A 25,000-nucleotide genomic window follows, 5' to 3' on the forward strand; every position below is an offset into this window, starting at 1 on the left:
AGATTTAAAAATTTGATACTTATTGTTTTAGCGTTCCAGATCTCTCTCTCTCTCTCTCTCTCTCTCTCTCTCTCTCTCTCTGACAAATGATGTAATGAACTATCCAGCAAAACATTTGAAGAAATTTAACAAAAAAATTAAGCTAACTTACCGGTATAAACTCCTTTGATGATCATATCTATTGCTAAGGAATTAACTGAATAAAAAGGACGTGCATACGAAATTTTATTGAAAAAAATTTTTTTACATTGACTTTTATGAATTTACATTTATGAAAAACTTGTTTCAAATTGAAAAGTTGCAGGAAAAGGGGTTGCTATCGCTACTTCGACTGGTAATCAAAATTACTCTACATATCATTTTACAACCGGAGAAGTTCGAAGTACCATCTAATGATTTAAGATGTCCACAAGGCACTAGAAGAGTTGGAAGACCAAGGCCTTCATGGCTGTGGACTATAAAACGTGAAGTAGATGATGATGAATGGAGAAGTATTGATTTAAAAGCTCAAGATAGAGACGGCTTGCGAAATTTAACAGAGGCCCTCTGCGTCAATAGACGTAGGGCGTGATGATGATGTAATTATAATAAGGATAAAATGTGCCATCAGTTATGGAGAAACCTGGAAAAGACAAACTTGCCTACACCCAATGCACACACCTTCCTTCAAAAATAAACTTGATCAAGAAAGCCTGAATCTCTCTCTCTCTCTCTCTCTCTCTCTCTCTCTCTCTCTCTCTCAACGCTTATTCCGCTATTCCAACATGTTTCATACAGCTTTGGTCTATTCTTAACAAGAGAGTTTTACCAGGTCTTAGAGAAATAGATATCGAGGTCATTAGCGAGGATTTTATTTTGAGGATTACATTCCGATGTTGTCATATTTCTTATTATTTTCTTTTATTCATTTTATTATTTTAGCCATCAGCAACAATAACAGCTTCACTAGTAAAAGAAGGAAAATAAATTGAAATATAACAATGAAATAATCCCGTAACTATTAATTCTTTAGATATTTAAGCCTTAGCGGATAATGATGGCGATTGGATAAAACTACATCCACATTCATCAATGTAATACAGCTTTGACTAGTTAATACCTAGATTAACCTCCTTAGCTTCTTGGGAGTTCTTATGATAAACTCGAAGTTTCGAAAGTCTTTACAAATTCGCCGACAATTTGCAACGCGCTTTCAGCAAACCATGATCCTTATGGCGCTATTGTAGCCTCAACAAAGGTGTTATGCTTGGGTTGGTTACGCTAGGGGAACCAAAAAGCTACTCCCCACCACGCTCCTCTGGTGGCCTGAGAAAGGGTCCCCAGGACTCTCCCCTTGGTGGCCTGGGGATCGGGAGAGGCATTGGAACTTAGCGAATGTAAACAGCCATTGTCTTGGCCGTCATCATAACATGCCTTTTCATCACCCGTGTCATAGACATTCATCATTATCGTCTCTATCGGTCTCCCCCTTGTTTTCTGTTCGTTTTAATATAGTTTTCTGCTGGCTGCCATAATTAAAATATCCCGGCGGGGGGAAAATACCGGGATTAAAATCACAGCAAAACAGGATAACAGATTACGATATGAGAGTTGTAGTCGGGCTCCTTATATTTTACGAGCAGTGGAGAATTTGCTGCTTTTATACATGAAGCATTTATATTTATCTTTACAGGATTATGAAAATAGCTTTAAAATGTACTTTTTTATTCATCCCTGCATTAATCTGTCAAATAATACATAAATTTTTTCAAGACTTCTAGAATTATACTAATAGACTTATTTTTAAACCAGATTATAATTTTAAAAACCTTAATGAGACTTTATATCAGAAATTCATGGGGAAATTATATTTAAGGAAAAAAAAATTGACGGAAGATCAGACCATGATATTTTTGTATTTTATTTCCAGCATAATTTTTTTTTTTGCTTGAATTTTTTCGTCAGCCTTTTAAATTTAATGCGTATATATATAAGGACTGGAATTTTATAATGGAATTACAAGGAAAGTAGATACAGTCCGGGTAAGGATTTTCTTAAACCACGAAAATAACTGTATGATATTTACAGAACCGTTCAAAATACACATACTATATATGTTTATATATATATATATATATATATATATGTATGTATATATATATACATACACATACATTATGTATATATTCTTGTGTATATATATTTATTGAAATTCGTTATTTAATTAGTAATGTTTTTATATACTGTGTTTATTAAAATTTATTTATTTGTATATATATAAATATTTATGTATATATATATATATATATATATATATTAAATATATATATATATATATATATATTATGTATATATATATATATATATATATCATATATCATATATATAATATATCATATATATATATATATATTTTATATTTATATATTATATATATTTACTATATATATTATATATATGTTATATATATATATATATATATATTGTATGTATGTCCATATATATATATATATATAATATATGTATGTATATATACAGTATATACACACATATATATATATATATATATATTCGTATATATATATATATATATATATTTCTTTATATTTTTTATTTAATAGTTATATAGCCTGTCTATTCACACACAAATATTTATTTACTTATTTGCTTATATGTACTGTTTGCGTATATATATATATATATATATATATATAATCAACTTTCACAAAATGTCTGAAAGAATACTCTATACCTACAGCTAGGAAAAGCTATACTAATAGTAATTCGCAAAAAAGGGAGACACTAGAGAAGTGACATATTACCGCCCAATAAGTTTACTTTCCGTAATATATGCAATATTTACAAAGTTCATGTAAGGCCAAATAGAAAGTCAGCTAGACGTTAATCAACCAAGAGAGCAAGTGATTATTCAACAACTGACCACATCCATGTAATTAACTAACCACATCTTGTAATTGGCCAGTATGGAAAAATGGCAGTGGCTACAAGATGAGAACTTAAGAAGGAAACTGCTGAGATGATAATGGCAGCACAAGATTAGGCTTTAGGAGAAGATATATTTAACGAGCAATAGACGGAACTAACAACACGGCATGGCGCAGGAAAAGCATGGCAAAAGAAGAAACTATCAACCACATCGCCAGTGAAGTGTTCAGCGCTTGCTCTGAATCAATATAAGAAACGACATGATACAGTGACTTTTGAAGCTCTCCATGGAATAATTTTAAAAATATTAAATACAATGTAGCATTAAATGGTATGAACATCAACCTCAAGCTGCGGAAGAAAATGATCCGGCTAAACTACTATTTGGGACGGACAGGGGGATACAAGGACATCGACCAAACGTAACTGTGGTCGACAAGATAACGAAAAAAAAGATATCGCTTATAGATATCGCATTTTCATGGGACTCGAGAGTTCAAGATAAGGGGAGAGAAAAAACTAGAAAAGTACTAAGATCCAAGAGATGAATTGAGGTTATGAGATGTAGACGAATAGTGCCAATGATCTTAGGAGCACTAGGGACCATAACAAAGCCATTGAAAAGGAATCTTGAGAAGGTAGGAGCCGATATAGCCCCAGGACTTGTGCGGAAAAGCGTGCTACTTTAAACAGCCCATATAGTGAGGAAAGCAATGGACTCCCAAGGAAGATGGATGTAACCCGGAACCCCATATATAAACCACTAGTCTATTGACTGTGAACATCTCTAAAGACAGTGAATAGTAATAATAATAATATAGTCTGATGCATCAGATAGTCACCGCGGAAACTTATTTTACCAGAATGCATATTGTAGTCTCCTTTCCAATGACGCGAAAATGGGAGACTTCTCTTTGTCGTCTCCTTATTGGTCACACTCGGTTGACACATGAGTTTCTGCTGAAGGGCCAACACCAACCGTATTGTGACAACTGTTTAGTACCTCTAACAGTAAGGCATTTGTTGACCGAATGCCCCAATTATAACTTGCGGAATAGATATTTGTTTGAGGATCGAGGTGAGGATGGCAGGTTCATCCTTGCCAAGAATCTTGGAAATGATGTGTCCTACCATGCAAGTGGCATTTTTAGATTTCTTTCAGAAGCAGGTCTTCTGAAAAATATTTAACTTTTATGACATTCAATTTTTATGATTTTAATTGAATACTCTTTAATTTTTTATTTTATTTCATTTCTTATTTTTGTATACATAAATTAAATGTTACCGGCGTCAATGACCTTAGATGTCAGGATGCCTGAAAACTTTAAATCATTCATTCATTCCAATGACGCATTGACGACTTGTGGGAAAGGTTATTCTCGACCCCGGTGGTATATTGACCTTTCATGGCTTTGGAACTTGTGTTAAAAGTTTTAATATCTTGTATTTAACAAACTTCATAAGTCTGCTTTGGGTTTTTCCTATTCTCTTTCATAAACAAGGTGTATTTGCAACCCAATGCTGTTTACCACAATGTGGTAACCTAGGAGGATAAATTGTGGTGTAAGAGCCAATCAAAATTCTCTCTCTCTCTCTCTCTCTCTCTCTCTCTCTCTCTCTCTCTCTCTGGGTTTAACAACAGAATAACAGCTGGTACGCACACTTCAAATTCTAATTACCTCCACTAACGAAGTTGGAAGGAGGTTATGTTTTCGCCCCTGTATGTGTGTTTGTAATTTGTGTGTGTATTTATTTGTGAACAGCTTTCTGGGTCACAATTTTAGTCGTAGAGTAATGAAACTAGCAGGGCTTAACTGTTATGTAAAAAGCTGGAAATGATTATACTTTGGAAGGTCAAGGTCAAAGGTCTAGGTCACGGCCAAACAAAATGTCCAATTCATGTAATCAGCCGTGAGTTTGAACATCGTTGTCCCAAAGACTTCATACTTGATTCATATTTAAGTGCATGTAAATCCTCGCCAATTAATAAATGTTAAAGACCAAAGGTCAAAGTCTAGGAATTAATACCGAGGTGGAGGTCTACGCTCTACTGCGGGCTCCCTCCCCCCCCCCCCCCCTTCTCTCTCTCTCTCTCTCTCTCTCTCTCTCTCTCTCTCTCTCTCTCTCTCTCTCTCTCTCTCTCTCTCTCTCTATCTATCTATCTATCTATCTATCTATCTATCTATCTATCTATCTATCTATCTATATATATATATATATATATATATATAATATATATATATATATATATATATATATGTATATAAAATATATATAATGTACACATATATTGTCGTGTAGCTTTTATAGTTCATAAGTAGGTTATTTATATCAGCCTAAATATTTTTTTCTGTATAAAATATAAAAAACCTATAGTCTACCAACGCCTGACATTGCCTTGTTCTAAAATAAATTCTAATTCGTCAGTACCTTATAAATAATAAAAGATAACACTTAAACCATCACATTCTGAGGTTATTTCCTTTTAGAAAATTTTATAAACCTCCGCCACCACCCATTTATCAACATCATTCAGTCAAGCATTTGAGGACTCCTTTGAAACTTGTTAGGACAGTTCGGACATGAGAAATAAGACATGCTTGCAAAAGACTGGCCTCCTTTCAGAAATGCTTTGCGCTATTTGCCCCCCTTCCACCCCCCACCCCCCGCGCCCCCTTAATCCTCATTGCTATCTAAGGATCGCGACATCCCTTTTCATAGAGACAAGAGCCAAGGATCGCGGAACTAGTAAACAACGTTAACGGGTGGGCGGGAAAGCTTGTCTCTCCACCTGATTTCCGTTGCCATGGTGCACTGTACACGGGCTTGTGATGCGACTTCGCTCAAAACAACTTTCAGGGAAAAAAAAAAAAATAAAGGAAAAAATAATCTTGGGCATCCGTTCTTCATAACAAGAGAGTTTAATCTTCTCTTTACTCGCTTCTACTGTATTTGTTTTCACGTCGGCTGAAATCTTGGTAGAAATGGTTTACGTGTTTACACAAGTCCTAAAAAGGAACTTGTCTTCTAGTTTACGTAAATACTTCCAATCGTAATCAGTGACGTAGACGTTTACAAATGTTTTCTTCGCCCTATTCACCAGATTTCATTTGTTTAAAAGTAGCCTTCCCCAGACGAATAACTGATGCGCTTTAAAGTTGCGTAGGAAATTCATTAACAGTGATACATAAAAGGGCAAAATTTTCTTGAAATGTTTTGTATTTATACAACTATATGGACAATTACGCTCATTTCAAAAATAAGTTACCTACTGTATATGTAATGTAAGGTTTTCCTCTCCAATTCTTAATAACAGAAGGTCATAATCTAAATTATTCTGCTTACCATTTGCTTCATCCATTTTCTGCGTCTTCCAGTAATGAACCTATTTATCAATTCGGCTTTATGATGATTAGAACACAATTCTCATCTATCATATCGACCAGATATCATTATCACCACCTGTTTCATCATGTGCCCAGACGCCCCCCCCCCCCTCCCCTTAAAATTTCTTCAGACACTTAATTGGAATAGAGTGCTTTATTTTCGTCTGGATAATTAGACCTTGAAATAGTTCGCTTTTATTCAGGAGTGGTGTTATCATCAATAGAGAGAGAGAGAGAGAGAGAGAGAGAGAGAGAGAGAGAGAGAGAGAGAGAGAGAGAGAGAGGAGAGAGAGAAATTCGTAATTGAAGGTTGAAAAATTGTTTTTGAAAATTTCAGAGGGAGAACTTCGAGAAATAAGCTGACTATTGTGTAATGAGACAGACAGACAGTTTGAAATTAGAGACATTTTTTTTTTCTTTTTGACGGGTACACGATTGAGTTCACTGTTCTCACAAAACCAGCTTAATTTTGTGCTTTTTCAATAATTCTCAGTTATTATTATTCGGTACTAAAGGGGAATAACGCACTTTAAGATGTTGGTTATAACGCTAGTTTTTCAAAAGTTTTTGAACATTAATTAGGATTTTGTAAATTTTGTAAGGTTACGTTATCTGGGAAAGATAGCTTTAGTTTCGTTTAGCATACGCATAAATTTTCCATTAAATCCTTTCATGAGATTAAATATTTAATTCCGTGACTTTTTCTTGCTGAAGGAGAAGATCGTGGTATTATGGTTTTGAGCATACTTACAAGAATGCGGTTAACATTGGATTAGGTAAAGATATTCTCAATAGACAAGTAAATCTTTTTTTTATTTATACGTAAACATATTTCATATTTTTTCATTTTATTTAATACTACTGTATATGTTTACACTACGGTTAATTTTAATTATGTTTCAGAATTGACGATTGTAGAGAATTTTTTTTTTTTTTTAATCCAAAAGATTGGTATTGTACCGCACGTGTTTTATACACGCTCGTACACTATAACGGTTTTGGCATTTTATCGTATCACTCGCTCTTCCCAGCAATGTTAATAAACCAACGTGCATAAACCTGATAGCTCACGTTTAATTTTTTGATTTTCGCGACATTCGTTCTCGAAAGTCCTGGTATTTAAGCTCGATGTCTGTTTTAATAAAGTTTTAATTGCATTCACCTCGCCTCTCAGTCATCGCCTAACTGATACCTCGCACAGTATCTGACAAAAATAAAAATAAAAATCAGTACGAAGAAATCTTGGTTGTTTTTTGTACATCTTTACCAGAATATTTGTCGCTACATTTATAGATTTTAATTCTATAAGTTACTGTCTAAGTAATCTATAAACACTAAGCGAAGATATATTTCCAATAATGCATTTTCTTTCTTCCTTCTTTCTGAGTGTCTCAGATAAGCATAAACTTAAAAAAACTCATTGGAAAATTAGAGTCCGCCGGCGCCAGGATGGTGAACGCTACCGTAGTACCTTTATGGTGTACTGTAGGCATTACTGAAAGAGCTTTTTAAAATCGCACAACCAGCCCTTTCAATCATTCTATTTTACTTCTCCCTTTTGAGGGTAATCTGCGGAGTTTCACACCTAGTTTCACCTAGGCACTGAATGCTTTCTCGGATCATTGCAAAGTGATATGGCCTAAAATATCATAATCATCATCTCCTCCTTACGCCTATTGACGCAAAGGGCATCAGTTAGATTTCTATAGTTGTCTCTATCTAGAGCTTTTAAATCAACACTTCTCTCTAAATTTCATTGTTTTAAGGTATAAGAGGCATATGTACGCCCAGATACCTTCGTTTACTAGTAATTTTTACTTCCTTGGCATTCTGTCCATAAGAATCTGGCTCAACAGTCCTTGGTGTTAACGGATCCTTAATCTTAAGTGACGGCAATGATGATTGTAATAATTTAATGAAATAGAATGAAAAAATCCAACATTCTATTCTGTTAAATATGGTTTTATATTATCATTATTGAACGCAAATAGTGAGAGATCGACAAAGTAGCCCTTATCAAATCACCGTAGTCATATTCAAGGTGTAAGGCTTCTTGGAATAGAGCAGATTATATACTTCAGAAAACAAGAGGGAAGTAGAGAGATCCTCCATTTGGAAGTTAGCAATGAAGGTACATTCGGGCGCACTATTCTATCTTATTTCTCTTCCTCTTGTTTTGATAAAGTTTTTATACTTTGCATAGATATTTATTTTAATGTTGTTGCTCTTCTTAAAATATTTTATTTTTCCTTGTTTCCTTTCCTTACTGGGTTATTTTCCCTGTTGAAGCCCCTGAACCTTTAGCATCCTGCTTTTCCAACAGTAATAATAATAATAATAATAATAATAATAATAATAATAATAATAATAATAATAATAATAATAATAATAATAATAATAATAATAATGTAGGTACTTATTGAAGCATTTTCCATTCGTGATATAGCGTATCAGAGAATAGGGATGGATGTAATAAATCGAAGAAAATAAAACTTTTGGTTAAAAGTTAAAAAAAACTGTTACTAATGTTGAAAGTAATGTATTCTTTTTATCCTCCATATGCTATTGTACACAATAATGTAAATTTTCTTATTATGCAGTTAAAAACCTTTGTTGTGTCTTGTGCTTCAAAAGGATCTTATTCTCTAATTCTTTATTTTCCCATTACGAACACCTATTGACGTCATCCATCCGTACACAAGATCCAATTATGGATTTATTATTGAGATATCCAGTCGGTGCTGCTTTTCAATTTACGCGGAAGTTGAGCAAAGTTAATTAGGGCCGAGTTAGTTATGAAGGTAAATTTATCAAAGGAGGGGTTTTTCATGTCTTGCATACATGTACGTATCGAGAGAGAGAGAGAGAGAGAGAGAGAGAGAGAGAGAGAGAGAGAGAGAGAGAGAGAGAAAGAGAGACTGAGACTGCTTAGCAACGCATTATGTATTTCAGTGTGTTTTGTTGAACTATCTCTCATTTTTATATTTCTAATAGGTGTATAAACCTCGGCCGCCTCCATATGTTCAGAATTAAATGATAACACTGTTATTATGAATGGTGAACGTAGTAATGTGGATCTTATAAGTTTGCATGCAAGTATATTCTGGTAAAAAAACCACGTGTGGATAGTGCGTTTTCAAACATTCTTCGTCTTATGTATTTATGCATGTATATATGTCTGCAAAAATATAACAAAAACGCACTATCCAATTAACACCTTTTTTCACTCGCTAAAACTCGTTAGATAATAATTCTCAAATTGAAAATAAAACTGTTAACAGAGCTTTATTGCAAGGCGGTTTATTATGGACTGGTTCTTATAAAAATTAATTTCCATATGCTAACAATAAAAAGGTAAAGCTGGAACTTACTAGTGAGCCGAAGTGATGTAGAACATTGATTAAATTAATTTTAATACCTGACTGATCCATTCGGTGATGGGAAGATAAAGTCGAATTGAGAATTTACTGTCGTTTTGCGATATGAAGTTTCTAATCACTATACATCTTTCAAAGGGCTGTTATATTCATGAAGTAATTTTGTGTGATAGCTCTTTTTTTCATAAATAGTACCTGAAACAATGTTTGAATGATCCATATATACATGAATGAATAAATCTCCGGGATTCATGAGAGGAAATATCCAGAGTGCCGCTAGATACACTCTTACATTGATTCAAATCAGGTCATGATTGTCACTAGCAGCTAGAAACTTTACAAACCTCTTGCGTTATGGCCAACTATTTCTTTTTTATTTGTAAGGCTTACAGGAATCGCCTTTTTGTTGTATAGCACGAAAGGAATTTTTCGGTATTGGTAAATAAAAGTACGTTACAAAAGAGTATAGTAGTGGGATATTGCCGTCTGTGCTACTCTTAGAACCACATTGGAGTTGAACGAGGATCTAGGCAGCATTCCTTCAATCCTTGCCAGCTCATACTTTCTAGATTCTTATAGCAACCACTTTCTTGTATCATACTGGATCCACTTTCTAGTGTCTCGCTACTCCCACGTTCTAGCGTCTTCCTGCACCTACTTAATTACATCCCCACTTTCTAGCGTCTTCCTGCACCCACTTACTAACATCCCCACTTTCTAGCGTCTTCCTGCACCCACTTACTAACATCCCCACTTTCTAGCGTCTTCCTGCACCCACTTACTAACATCCCCACTTTCTAGCGTCTTCCTGCACCCACTTACTAACATCCCCACTTTCTACCGTCTTCCTGCACCCACTTACTAACATCCCCACTTTCTAGCGTCTGCATGCACCCACTTACTAACATCCCTACTTTCTAGCGTCTTCATGCACCCACTTACTAATATCCCCACTTTCTAACATCCTCACTTTCTAACATCCTCACTTTCTAGCGTCTTCCTGCACTCACTTAATAACATCCACACTTACTAACATCCCCATTTGCTAGCGTCTTCCTGCACCCATTTACTAATATCCCCATTTTCTAGCGTCTTTCTGCACCCACTTACTAACATTCCCACTTCCTATAATCTTCCTGCACTGAATTACTAAAATTCCTACTTCCTATAGTCTTCCTGCTCCTACTTACTAAAATTCCCACCTTCCTTAGTCTTCCCGCACTCACTTACTAACATTTCAACTTTCTAGCGGCTTCCTGCACTCACTCACTAACATTCCCACTTCTTATCATCTTCTTGCACCCAATTTCTAGCGTCTTCCTGAACCCGCTTGTTGATATTCTCAGTTTTTAGCTTCTTTCTGCACCCACTTACTAGCATTCCCACTTCATAGCGTCTTCCTGCGCCCACTTACTAACATTCTCACTTCCTAGCGTTTTCCTGCGCCCACTTACTAACATTCCCACTTGCTAGCGGCTTCCTACACCCACTTACTAGCATTCCCACATTCTAGAGTCTTCCTGCACCCACTTACTAGCATTCTCCTTTCTTAGCATCTTCCTGCACCCACTTACTAACTTTCCCACTTCTTAGCGTCTTTCTGCACCCACTTACTGACATCTACACTTTCTAGTGTCTTCCACCTCACTTGATAACATTCTCACTTTTTAACGTCTTCCTGCACCCACTTATTAGCATTCCCACTTCCTACCATCTTCCTGAACCCACTTACTAACATCCCCGCTTTCTAGCGTTTTTCTGCACCCACTTGTTGACATTCTCAATTTTTAGCATCTTCCTTCACCCACTTACTAGCATTCCCACTTCCTAGAATCTTCGTGCACCTAATTACTAACATCCCCACTTTCTAGCGTCTCTTGCACCCACTTATTAAGATTCCCACTTCCTAGTATCGTCCTGCTCCCACTTACTGAGATTCTCAATTCCTAGCGTCTTCCTGTGACCACTTGCTAACATTCCAATTTCCTAGCGTCTTCCTGCACGGACTCGTTAACATTCTCACTTTTGAACACCTTCCTGCACTCAATTACTAACATTCTCGCTTCCTAGCGTCTTCCTGCACCCACTTACTAACATCCCAACGTTCTAGCGTCTTCCTTCACCCACTTGTTAACATTCTCACATTTCAGCGTCTTCTTGCACCCACTTACTAGCATTCCCATTTCCTATAGTCTTCCTGAACCCACTTACTAACATTCCCACTTCCTAGTGTCATTTTGCACCTACTTACTAACATCCTCACTTTCTAGCGACTTCCTGCACCCACTTACTAGCACTCCCACTCTAGCATCTTCCTGCACCCACTTACTAACATTCTCACTTCTTATCGTCTTCCTGCGCCCACTTACTAACATTCCCACTTCCAAGCATCTTCTTGAACTCGCTTACTAACATTCCCAATTCCTAGCGTTTTCTTGCACTAACTTACTAACATTCCCAATTCCTATAGAGTCTCTCCATCCACTTATTAACATTCCCCCTTCTAGCATCTTCCTGCACCAACTTAACTAACATTCCAACTATCTTGCATGCATCTCTCTGCTCCCATATATTAACATTCCCACTTTCTAGCATCTTCCTGCACAAACCTGTCAACATTTACACTTCCTAACGCTACCCTGCACCCACTTACTAGCATTCCCACTTCCTAGTATTATCCTGCGACCACTTACTAACATTCCAGCTTTCTAGCATCTTTCTGCACCCACTTACCAGCATCCGCCCTTTGTAGCATCTTCCTGCACCCACTTACTAACATTCCCACTTCCTAGCGTCTTTCTCCTCCTACTTACTAACATTCCCACTTTCTAGTATCTTCCTGCACCCAATTACTAGCATTACCAATTCTTAGCGTCTTTCTACGCCGACTCATTCCCTTTTATAGCACCTTCCTGCACCAACTTACTAACATTCAAACTATCTTGCATCTCTCAGCACCCACTTACTAACATTCTCACTTTCGAGAGTCTTCCTGCACCTAATTACTAACATTCCCTCTTTCTAGCGTCTTCCTGCAGCCAATAACTAACATCCCACCTCCTAGCATCTTTCTGCACCCACTTAATAACTTTCCCAGTTTCCAGTGTCTTTCTGCACCCACTTACTAACATTCCCACTTTCTAGCGTCTTTCGGCACTCACTTACTAACATTCTCACTTCCTAGCATCTTTTTGCACCCACTTACTATCATTCCCACTTCCTAGCGTCTTCCTGCACCCACTTACTAACGTTCCGAATTCCTAGCGTCTTCCTGCACCCACTTACTAACATTCCTCCTTCCTAGCGTCTTTCTGCACCCTCTTCCTAACATTCCCACTTCATAGCATCTTAATGCACCCCTTATTAATAGTCCCACTTTCTAGCATCTTTTTGCACCCACTTACATTTCCACGTCCAAGCATCTCACTGCACTCAATTACTAACATTCCTACTTCCTAGCGTCTCACTGCACTCAATTACTAACATTGCACTTCCTAGCGTCTCACTGCACCCAATTACTAACATTGCACTTCCTAGCGTCTCACTGCACCCAATTACTAACATTCCCACTTCCTGGCTTCTCACTTTACCCAATTACTAACATTCCCACTTTCTAGCATCTTTCTGCACCCACTTACTAACATTCCTCCTTTTTAGCGTCTTTGTGCACCCACTTACTAACATTCCCCCTTTTTAGCGTCTTTGTGCACCCACTCACTAACATTCCCACTTTTTAGCGTCTTTGTGCACCCACTCACTAACATTCCCACTTTTTAGCGTGTTTGTGCACCCACTCACTAACATTCCCACTTTTTAGCGTCATTGTGCACCCACTCACTAACATTCCCACTTTTTAGCGTCTTTGTGCACCCACGCACTAACATTCCCACTTTTTAGCGTTTTTGTGCACCCACTCACTAACATTCCCACTTTTTAGCGTCATTGTGCACCCACTCACTAACATTCCCACTTTCTAGAGTCTTTATGCACCCACTCACTAACATTCCCACTTTCTAGAGTCTTTATGCACCCACTCACTAACATTCCCACTTTCTAGTGTCTTTGTGCACCCACTCACTAACATTCCCACTTTCTAGCGTCTTGGTGCACCCACTCACTAACATTCCCACTTTCTAGCGTCTTGGTGCACCCACTCACTAACATTCCCACTTTCTAGCGTCTTAATCCACCCACTTACTAACATTCCCACTTTTTAGCATCCTTCTGCACACACTAACATTCCCACTTATTAGCATCTTTCTGCACCCATTTGCTAACATTCCCATGTTCTAGCGTATTTCTGCATTCACTTACTAACATTTCCACTTTTTAGTCTTTCTGCACCCGCTTACTAACATAACCACTTTCTAGAATCTTCCTGGACCCATTTACCAACATAACCATTTGCACCTACTTACTAACATTCCCACTTTCTTGCTTATTTCTGCACCCACTTACTAACATTTCCACTTTCTAGCGTCTTACTGCACCCACTTACGGTTTTTGCCTACAGTACCCATCCATTTTAAGGACTATATTTCTCTTAACGTCGGCATATACTCGATCTTTGAGAGTAACGTAAAACAATAACAATAAATTTCACTACATTTCTCATGCAGGAACTTATTGGGAATCTCTTCTGGGAGAAAAAATAAGCTGACAGAAGGCTTTGACTGAGTATATCTTTTTTCCCTCCGGATTTGATACGTTGAATTTGAGCTCGTACCTCGAAGTCTCGTTTATTGGTCTAGTGGGGATACCTTAACTTGGTGAAAGTGTTTGCGTATTGCAGTGATAACTTTAGCTGTACTAGTCGGGGCCACCCATACTATGTTGGTTTTCTGTTATAGATCAAACAAAAACCTCCCACCGTCACTAATCCACACTGCCCAGCATGGTGATTAAAACAGGCCAAACCCTATACATAAATTGATATGTCTGAGGCCTCCGTCCTTCATTGGACCAGAAACGGCTGCATTTGTGTCTGTTGTATACATTAATAAGAGTTGCAAAACATCGGATGATTACTTTCTTGCTTGGTATCTCAAATAAGATTCTTTTTCTTTCTTCAGATATTTTGTTACTTTGTCATGATGCAATCGATTTATTTTATTAAAGAACATTTTAATTACATTTTCACAAAGAAATGAAAAATTTTCCCTTTTGATGGATTACTGCTAGCCTTAATCTTAAGCTTTTTTTCAAGTTAACGGATATGAACCCCACAAAGCCAATGGAAGACAAATCAAGTAAAAAAGGACTTGAGAAAATAAGTGAAAGATTTACCCAAAGAAGGAAGGAGAGCCGTGCTTGGGCAGTGTGTAGGAGGGTGGTGTAGGGGTTGGGGTTGGGAGGACGAGTATAACTTAAGAGAACTGGCTCCCATCATTTATCACTTGATGCCGACAAACAAACTGAGGTGATTTCACAATGGGATAATCATATCGCTAATAGAGTTGTTTACCATCTCCTCTTTGGACGGTAGATTTCGCCGGAAGAGCTTGACAGGGAGACGAATCTTTATTTTGTTATTTTATCATTTTACCCCAAATCTGAAAAGTATTTTTGCGCATAATTCCATCTAGACAGGAAAATATGGGCTGGCGTGTTTACGAACTTCATGCTTAAAAGTGTCGGATACATCTTTCTTCCTCCGAGAGATTATTAATATTGGTGACTTTATGCTTGTGCGAAATAATGTTGCGTCATTTCATGTTTGGATCAGATTAATCAGAGATTTAATTTTCCTACAAAGATGTCGAATTTATGTATTTCTGCCAAGTTTGTGTCTCCCTATAGGATTTTGCGGTGGTCTATTGGAAACGTCCCTGATTGGCGATCGCCGGACTGGGGTTAGTCCCGCTTAAGTTTGATAATTTTTTGTAGCGTCTATAACCTTATCATCCTTGTGAGCTAAGGATGAGGGTTTGACATAGCCTGTAAGTCTACCCGCCGAGTCATTGGCAGCCATTGCCTGGCCCTCCCTGTTCCTAGCTTGGGTGGAGAGGATCCTAGGGTGCTGATTATATAGATAAATGTCATTCTCTAAGGCATTGTCCTGCTAGCTAGGGCATTGTCACTGTTACTTTCCTCAGGCATTTATAGTGGCTTTAAACTTTTAAAACCGTAATACTGTTCTAATTAGTTAGATTAGGCATCAATAGCCCCATTGGGGGAATTAGCTATGTCCCTGACTCGTGAACGCCAGACTGGGTTTCGAGTCCCGCTCAAACTTGTTAGTTTCTTTGGTCGCTGCAACCTTACCATCCTTGTGAGCTAAGGAGAAGGGGGTTGGGGGAACCTATAGGTCTATCTGCTGAGTCATCAGCAGCCATTGCCTGGCCTTCCTTGGTCCTAGTTTGGGTGGAGAGGGTCTTGGGCGCTGATCATATATGGTCCGTCACTAAGGCATTTTCCTGCTTGATAGGGTGGTGTCACTGTCCCTTTCCTCTGCCATTCATGAGTAGCCTATAAACCTTTAAGGGACATTACCCAATCGCATATTTATATTTAGTCAGTAGCCCTAATGGAGGCATCTGGCAACCAAATTTTAGTCAATCGTCCCACTGAGGGCATTCCGCAAATATTTTGTTAAATTATCCCAGTGGGACGTATAACAACAACATCCTACTCATAGTCTGATTGGAAATACTTAACCCATATTCTAGTCAATTGTGCCATTGGAGACATTTTGCTATTGCACTCTTTGAGTCCCATGGGGACATTTGCAATTTACGTACTAGAAAACAGGTTTATTGCTGGTAATTGAGATGATAAAGATACTACTAGCAACTTCTTTCAGCAGATGTTCAAATAACTAATGAAAATTCTGTTATATTTTTTCATAATTCTGAGTTTTTTTTTTCTTTCTTTTTAATTTCCCCTACTCGCTAAAAATATGAATTTAGATCTTCTAAGACCAAGTCATTCACCACGTAGTACTAATTTGCAATTAATTCTTTCAATCTTACTAACATTATGCATAATACCACAGTTTTCTGGAAGTTTCACTTCTGCACCCGAATCATAGTACAATTTTTCTAGTTGTGTACTGGAGTCTGTTGAACTTCGGAAAACCAAACCTCAGAATAACATCCTTTTTTTTTTTTTTTTTTTTTTTTTTTTTTGCTGGAATTGTCTTTGTCATTTATTTTGTATTTAATTTTGTTTACCTATCCTCATTATGTTTGACTAGTGCTGTTCAAAGTTCGGTACTCTATAGAAACATTTACAAACAATATGTGAAAGGTGCTTATTCTTAATTGGAATTATCACAAAACATACAAATTGCATAGTGTTGTTTGTTATTTGTCATTAGGAGTATCGATCGTTTTCCATTGGTAATACAAGTAACCACGCATAAAGGGCAAGGGATCTTGTGTAATTAATTTGACTAACAATAGCCCTGCTGGCAACATTTGCAAACTTGATTAAATCGAGGCATCTTATTAGAATGTTCAGTAATAACCCCATATTATACGTACAGCTTTTGCATTATGCCGAGGAAATAATTTCATATTACCTGATATTGCATTAGTCAACACTGGTTTTGTGGGAACATTTAGAAACCCAGATTCTTGATCCTGGATGATTCATTAGTTTAAGAGTTGCACAAGATGACTAGCAACTATGTTACATGCAGTGTACAGTTTGTTTATAAGAGGAAATCGGAATCAAAATCTTTACAGAAGTGAATCAATTGGAGGAAATCGGGAATCAAAACCTTACAGAAGTGAACCAATTAGAGGAAATCGGGAATCAAAACCTTTATAGAAGTGAACTAATTAGAGGAAATCGGGAACCAAAATTCTTATAGAAGTGAACTAATTAGAGGAAATCGGGATTCAAAATCATTTCAGAAGTGAACCAATTAGAGGAAATTGGGAATCAAAACCTTTATAGAATTGAACCCTTTAGAGGAAATTGGGAATAAAAACCTTATTAGAATTGAACCATCAGTTTTCTAGTTAATCAAAAGACATAGGTAGCTTAAGTTACTCCTAGTCTACCGTTACCACATGAAATATGTCATTGTATAACTCCTTTCCTTTTCGATATAAAAGACAAAATGGTAAATACTTTCAGGAGACGACAGAGGGAAAGGTTATACTCTCATCAGTAGTGTGTGAACTTGCACTGCTAAAGCACGATGGGTATATTCACAGTTGATAAACACTCAAATTCTAATTTGAAAGGTTTAAAAAGTTAGTACCTGAAATAAAGATAATAATGGAAGAGAAATATTTCTTTGTAGAGAAATTCCTCTTCATTTCCCATCAAATCTCTATTTACTATAAATTTGGGGCTGTTCAATTGGCTATGTTGTTCATCTTTGTACAAAGTTTAATGATATGAATTCTAAATTTTAAAGGTTCAAGGACCAGATTGATAGTTGAACTCTCGTGCTGAACTTGCTTCCACCAATCACGAATTTCCAATCACTTAGATGTAGCGCCTTTGATATAAAACAGTAAATCAGGTAAATTATAAGACCGCATTAAGTTCATGATAAATACAGATTTGCGTTAAAATGACGAGTCATCTACAGTGGTGAGAATTAGGTCAGGAACTTACACCTCTGTTACTTTGACCAAGTCTAAAACAATTTTGACCTTAAGAAAAGAAAAAAAAATTATCCTTAACCTGTGTTGACAGCGTTATCATTCCCACACCACTAACGAATAACAAGATCCCAACGAAGGTAAAAATGTGTAGCAATTCCATCGATCATAGGTATTCCCGCTTCTACATCCTGTTGCCATACAAACATATCAATAACTAAGGACCGTCTGGCACGATGGTCGGTCTCCCATAGACCTGAAGGCAGCAATAAGCCTAAGTGGTTTTTTATCATTAGGGTTCGACAGAAAAAAAAATGGTGGTATTGATGACTATCAAGTTATTTGCTCTTTTATTTAGGGTTGTGGTGGCCTGGTGGTAGCGTCCTTGCCTGGTGATTGCCATACTGGGGTTAGTCTCCCGCTTAAACAAGGTTAGTTCCTCAGGTCGCTCAAACCTCACCATCCTTGTGAGCTAAGGATCTGGGGTTTGAGGGAGCCTTAAGTCTATCTGCCGAGTCATCAGCAGCCATTGGCTGGTCCTCCTTGGTCCTAGCTTGGATGAAGAGGGGGCTCAGGGGCTGATCATATGTATTGATATGATTAGTATCGGGACATTGTCCTGCTTGATAGGGAAATGTCACCGTCCTTGCCTCTGCCATTCATGAGTGACCTTTAAAACTTTTAAATTGGACTACAGAGGGATATGTTTAGATTAGGCAGGTATGTTTGAAGATGGAGAGAATTTATGCTAGTTTAATTAGTAAGAACCTTTTGTTATTTAAGATAAATTTTATTTACTCATAACTGTCCTATACTCATACCAAGATATGCATGAACCAGAAAAAAACTACGATCCCATATTTCTCTCTCTCTCTCTCTCTCTCTCTCTCTCTCTCTCTCTCTCTCTCTCTCTGTATTACTTTAGCTATACTATAGCAAGACGAAGCGTCAGAGGAAAGAGAGTTGTTTTGAAGGTTTCGCCTCGTTAATCATCAGCTTAGGCACCATCTCGGGAAATTCCAACTGAATAAAAGAAGGAACTACCCTACCCGTTCCCCTGCCGTCCCTTTCCATTACCCCCTCCCCCTTTCCTATTCTTCCCCTGCCCTGTGGTACAGAATATTCTCTCTCTCTCTCTCTCTCTCTCTCTCTCTCTCTCTCTCTCTCTTCTCTGCAAGAAATTAATAAATGGATATGAATTAAGGCTAGTCCAAAAGAAGTGAGGGACGTGGCCGGGTGGAGGAGGGAAAGTATTGTCTTGGACGCAGATTGTGGCATCCATATATTTGTGTATCAGATTAAGCATTTTTTTTTCAAATTTAAACTCTCTCTCTCTCTCTCTCTCTCTCTCTCTCTCTCTCTCTCTCTCTCTCTCTCTCTTCCTGGAGGCCGTGATTTTTTTTACATGGTTCTTCGTACTAACATATGTAGTGATATGAGTAGATCAGTTTAAATGCTTTGGTGTTTGCTAAGCGAACTGGGGGATTATGTACAGTTGGACACGAATTCCTGGGACACTTGGCTCTAAGAAAGTGCACAAGGTCCCACCTTCTCCCTAGTATCTGTTTGGTTACTCGACACGCAATAAAGGTGTGGCAGGATGCATTTCCTCAGAATGAGGTGCACCAGGAATTCCTGTGTCCAACTGTACTTGCTGCCCAAGAGATGATTATTTACTTCACTTTTGGTTATAGGCAACGGAGTAAATATTTAGGACTTAGTAGTAAATTAAACCACAATTAGGATTTAATCTGAGGTTATTTACTCACGATTTGTCTTTCTTTTCAGGTGCCACTTTTGGAGAAGTTTGATATTCCAAGTGTAAGACAGTCTTTCTGCCACGGCGTAATGCCTGGCAGATAATCTTATAATAAGCTTGTTACCTTAACCAACTGTCGATAAGGGGTTATAACTAGCCTTTAGAAAACCTTATGTGCTACCCTTAAATTATATCTCCAAAGCATCATAATTTCCTTTTCTTACCTAAACGGCAAAATTACCAGAGAGGGATATTGGTCGGTTATAAGTCTACCAGTGCCTTTCAATATTTCTTCTAAAGATTTGGAAACCGGAATATGAATATCTTGAAGCCTTAAACTAGATTCTACTTAATTTCAAAACTATAATCAAGGTATTTTGACACAAAACTGCTATCTCGAGAGATGACCAGCAAGACATTAGAGACTATTTGGAGAAATGAAAATGACACATTGAGAAACATCCAGATTTTAGTAAAAGAAAATTGTTTTAATTATCCAAGAACTCCTCCAAGGAACTCCCCTTTAACTGGTCCATTGCAAATTATAGAATTCTACGCCAAATGGAAATGGATTCTTCTGTTTGCTGTGCTTATATCAGGCGTTGATGGCATAATGCAGACCTCGGATTTGGATTTTCCCGGTATATCTGACACGCTGACTGGTAGACAAGGTAAGCGGTGGGTGGGCGTGAAAAGGTGTATAAATGTATAAATATCATATTATTGTTGATTAAGATTGTAGCCTGGCTATATACGCTGGCACACGGGCTCTTCCCGTTGGGCAGCCCGTTAAGTGAGGTGATAGGATATGTGTAAGACTATGAAATAGGAGTGAGAATTTGAAATAGGAGAGAGAATTGATAGTTGTATTCGCATCTTTTTTTTTTTTACCATGGCCTGAAAACTGGTGCAGCCAAAGTAGGTTGAAGTAAAACTTTAATATCAGATCCGGTGTTTGTAATTAAAGATTGGGAAATTAAAAGAAGAGTACTATAGATGAGAATAGGTTATTGTATATATATCATTAAAAGAAGGGAAAATTGTAAGTTACTGCATATAGGAATGGACTATTCTCTCTCTCTCTCTCTCTCTCTCTCTCTCTCTCTCTCTCTCTCTCTCTATAAAATTATCATCACAGAGTTTTTCAGTATAAATGTAATCGATTATAGAGTTAATAACTACGACATTTTCTGGATATAGATTTACTAAGATTCAAGGCTTGCTGAAATATCTTTTGATTTTACTTTATATAATTCTAAATTGTTCTAATATCAGGAGAGTCTGTACAATCTGTTCAACAATAATATACAGGTACCGGACCCTGCAAATATTTTGTCTTTAAAGCACCCTACGATTCTAACCATGTTAAAGCAGGAGGTCGATTATAGCAAGTGATTGCTACCCACTCTATATTGAATAATAAGAGTGGTTATCTAGACTCTAGAGAGATGACACACAACAACAACTTCTTGGCGTTAGTTTTCCTTTTGAGTTTCTATAAATAAAAGTTATGGGCAAACATCGTAAAATCATTATTTCGACTATCAGTTGAAATATTCACAACTACTAAATGAGATAATTCTACTTTATTGTGAGAAGCTTTGATTATATCCACTTTACAGTTACAGTTCTATTCATATGAAAAATACCGCAAATGATATCTGTAACCGGTCACAATCTAAAAACAAACAAACGAGAACAACAGACGATTAAAGACTAAAGTGAGTAAAGATCCAAACTCACTGAGGGAACTCATCACCGAAAACTTGCACTAACAAAGTTTATTAACCGCTGATGAATAATTTCAAAGCTAAACAACGGGTTATATATGAAATTGATACCACCTAGACACTGAAGTAACCTAAAACCATTCTTATATTGCATTACTTTTCCTGACAGTTATTTCCTTAGTATTTCCCTTTTACCGGGTAGGCCTACTGTTTAACTAATAAAAAATTTAAATCTTTGCCACTGTACTCGAAAAGACCCCGAAAAGATTTGAGTAGAATTTTCTCTATTTTGTGTGTGTTATTGTCCTTCGACTTGGCATAAGCTAAGAAAATTTAGCGCTATATTACCAGAAATATATTTATAAATGGTGGAAGATTTGTTAGTGATGCGATGGCGCCATTTAGACTTTACAAAATAAGACTTGTCCCACTAAAGTACTAAGTGATTTTCAATGATTGAGGATTTAAATTTTCATTGATAAGCAATTTCTTATTTGAAAACGAAGTCATTTATTCACGATATTTGCATATTGACCAAGCTATAGTTATTCTAATTTTCTCTGCTTCAACGCAATTCTTGTCTCTTGAAAGTTTAATACTTGACTTTTAAGAAATATAGCTTTGCAAGTAAGTTCAACGAACTGGTTATAAGTATAGTATCATAGGATCTAATTTTCTTTGTTCTATTAAGTTCATCAAAATAAACATTAGAAATTCATGATAAATTAAATGACGTGATTTTCTGATTCAGTAAGTTTGCTATGAAAGTGTGACAATCTAATCTAGATGAACTCAATGGCTCTACATGTAGAATCAATAATTTTTAGTTTTTTTAACAATATAACAGAAATTAATGGATTTGCCTGTAGATTTGATATTGATCTCTCCCGACTTCCATTGACCACAGTAAACTTTGATGGGAAACAATTAGATTTAACGGTCCCCAAGCGAAACTTCACCATATGTGGCAGCAGACGCATTGTAAACAGCGTGTCTCAGCTCAGGAAACTTCGAGGGTGCTCCGTCATCGAAGGAAATTTACAAATTGTGCTCATAGAAAGTGTGAGTATTTTTTCTGCATAGTTATTTTTATTTTTCAAAGATTACTTTTATTTTGATTACGAAACTCCTTTAGTCTACATAACCTAGCCCATTGGATATATCTAATCAATAGCAGTTTTTGTCATGCCTATTCATTCATTTTTGGTTGTTGCTTTCCAGGCGAAATGCGCCATATTTTGAAAGACTGGAATATTTCTAGTCCCTTAAGAATGTTTATTTTGATTAATTTCCATGTCAGCTACGATTTCCAATACAGACTATCCATTATTCGGTTAGTGAACTATTTCATGCCCAGTAACCAAAGAAAATCTTATCTTGTTCAATGAATGTTCATTTAGTTAGCTAAGGCAATGTTCACTAGCTCAAAGAAATGCTTACTTGCCCAAGGCAATGCTCACTTACCTGCCTAAGGAATGCATATTTACCCACCAAAGAAATGTTAACTTGCCTACCCAGAGGATGGATAGTTATGTCCAAAGAAACTATTTTATATTATTTTGTGCAAAGAATGATAAATTAATATAATGGAAAGGTATTTAAACTCGCATAGAGTAGATGGAATTTATATATTTTATATATGTTAAGTTAAATCATAGTTGCCAATTGTCTTAGGAGGATATCGCTAGGTGGTTTTAACTGCTCCAAGTAAGACTTTAGCTAAGGAGTTTTGTGTTTAACTACTGGAATCTTTGTATTAAAGGGGTAGTTTAAGCAAATGGTAATTAGGGGGAAGCATACAGTAATTGTAATTCGGATGTAACTTGCACAAATTTCATTTCGGGTGTAACTTACACAAGTTGTAATTCGGTTGTAACTTGCACAAATTGTAATTCTGGTGTAACACACATATTGTGATTCGGGTGTAACTTGCACATATTGTAATTCGGGTGTAACTTACACAAATTTTAATGCGGGTGTAACATACACAAATTGTCATAAGGCCGTAGCATACTTAAGTCTATCATATTTGCATACACTTGCTTGGAATTTAGCGGGCCCCACAGTAACCAGGACTATACATTTAACCTTTGAACCGGGGATAAATTCCAACCATATCTAAACAGCATTTATGATTCAACCAATTCTGATATATCATTTGAATACATTTATAATTTCTCTAATCAGGACGAAGACATCTCGGCCGAATGGGAAAGGTATTCGTTTCCGGAGTTGGTGCAGATAACCGGATTCCTGCTCGTATTCCGGGTACACGGACTTCGTTCTCTTGGGCAGCTTTTCCCAAATCTAGCTGTCATTCGAGGAATGACGTTGCAGAATGATTACGCCCTTGTCATCTATTACGCAATGCAGCTGGAGGTGGGTCTCTCTCTCTCTCTCTCTCTCTCTCTCTCTCTCTCTCTCTCTCTCTCTCAGTATCTTTCTTTACATCTAACAAAATCAGTTTCTTTCTGTTAAGAGTTCTACCTTTTACCTTTTCTCATCAATATCATTGTTATAATTATCATCATTATATTCTCATTATCATTATTACTGTCATTATCATCATCTCCTATGCCTATTAACGCAAAGGGCCTCGGTTAGATTTCGCCAGTCGTCTCTATCTTGAGCTTTTAAATCTATATTCCTCCATTCATCGTCTCCTACTTCACGCTCCATAGTCCTCAGCTATGTAGGTCTGGGTCTTCCAACTTCGTAGATTGTCCACCTTGGATATAAAGTGACTTAACGATAGTTTTTTATGTTACATATAAATATATAAAGAAATTACACTTAAAATAAATATCGATGGGATATTTCATCTTCCCTTCTGCCATTTTTCAGACTGTAGGCCTACAAAGCCTAACGAGCATCATGAGAGGCAGCGTCCGAATTCAAGAGAACTACAATTTGTGCAACGTTGATACGATCGACTGGTCTGCCATCACAGAGAGAGAAATCACAGAAAATGTTTTTAAAGTCAGGTTATGAAAGGAATTTGTTAATTGAATTCTGTGATTATGTTTTTTAGTACGTTCGTGTACGGACAATTGGGTAATAACCAAATAAACTAGCTTAATTATTTGATTCAGTCCATAATTTGAGACAGAAAAACATAGAATAAAAGCTATTTACTGTAGCCCATTTTAGAGGAACGAACAGTATTTGTTTTTTCCATTACATTGTCATGTGATTTTGTTTTATTCTTCTAATGTAATTTGTCATTTATTTCTTTGCAGAATAACAATGAGATAATTTGTAA

At 36.7% G+C, this 25,000-nt stretch overlaps 1 protein-coding gene across 1 annotated transcript in view; it reads left to right on the forward strand.

Moving 5' to 3' along the window:
• LOC137650025 (insulin-like growth factor 1 receptor) overlaps positions 1-25,000 on the forward strand; it is a 365,519-nt gene that overhangs the window by 314,903 nt on the left and 25,616 nt on the right. Inside the window, exons 2-6 of the mRNA XM_068383040.1 lie at positions 20,038-20,679; positions 22,646-22,800; positions 23,926-24,117; positions 24,583-24,717; positions 24,978-25,000. The exon at positions 24,978-25,000 is cut by the window's right edge and continues 65 nt beyond it. Coding sequence (XP_068239141.1) covers positions 20,412-20,679; positions 22,646-22,800; positions 23,926-24,117; positions 24,583-24,717; positions 24,978-25,000 — 773 coding nt within the window. The 5' untranslated portion in view covers positions 20,038-20,411. The remainder of the gene's footprint in view (positions 1-20,037; positions 20,680-22,645; positions 22,801-23,925; positions 24,118-24,582; positions 24,718-24,977) is intronic.

This window comes from Palaemon carinicauda, chromosome 11 (assembly GCF_036898095.1).
Source record: "Palaemon carinicauda isolate YSFRI2023 chromosome 11, ASM3689809v2, whole genome shotgun sequence".
Lineage (NCBI taxonomy): Eukaryota > Metazoa > Arthropoda > Malacostraca > Decapoda > Palaemonidae > Palaemon > Palaemon carinicauda.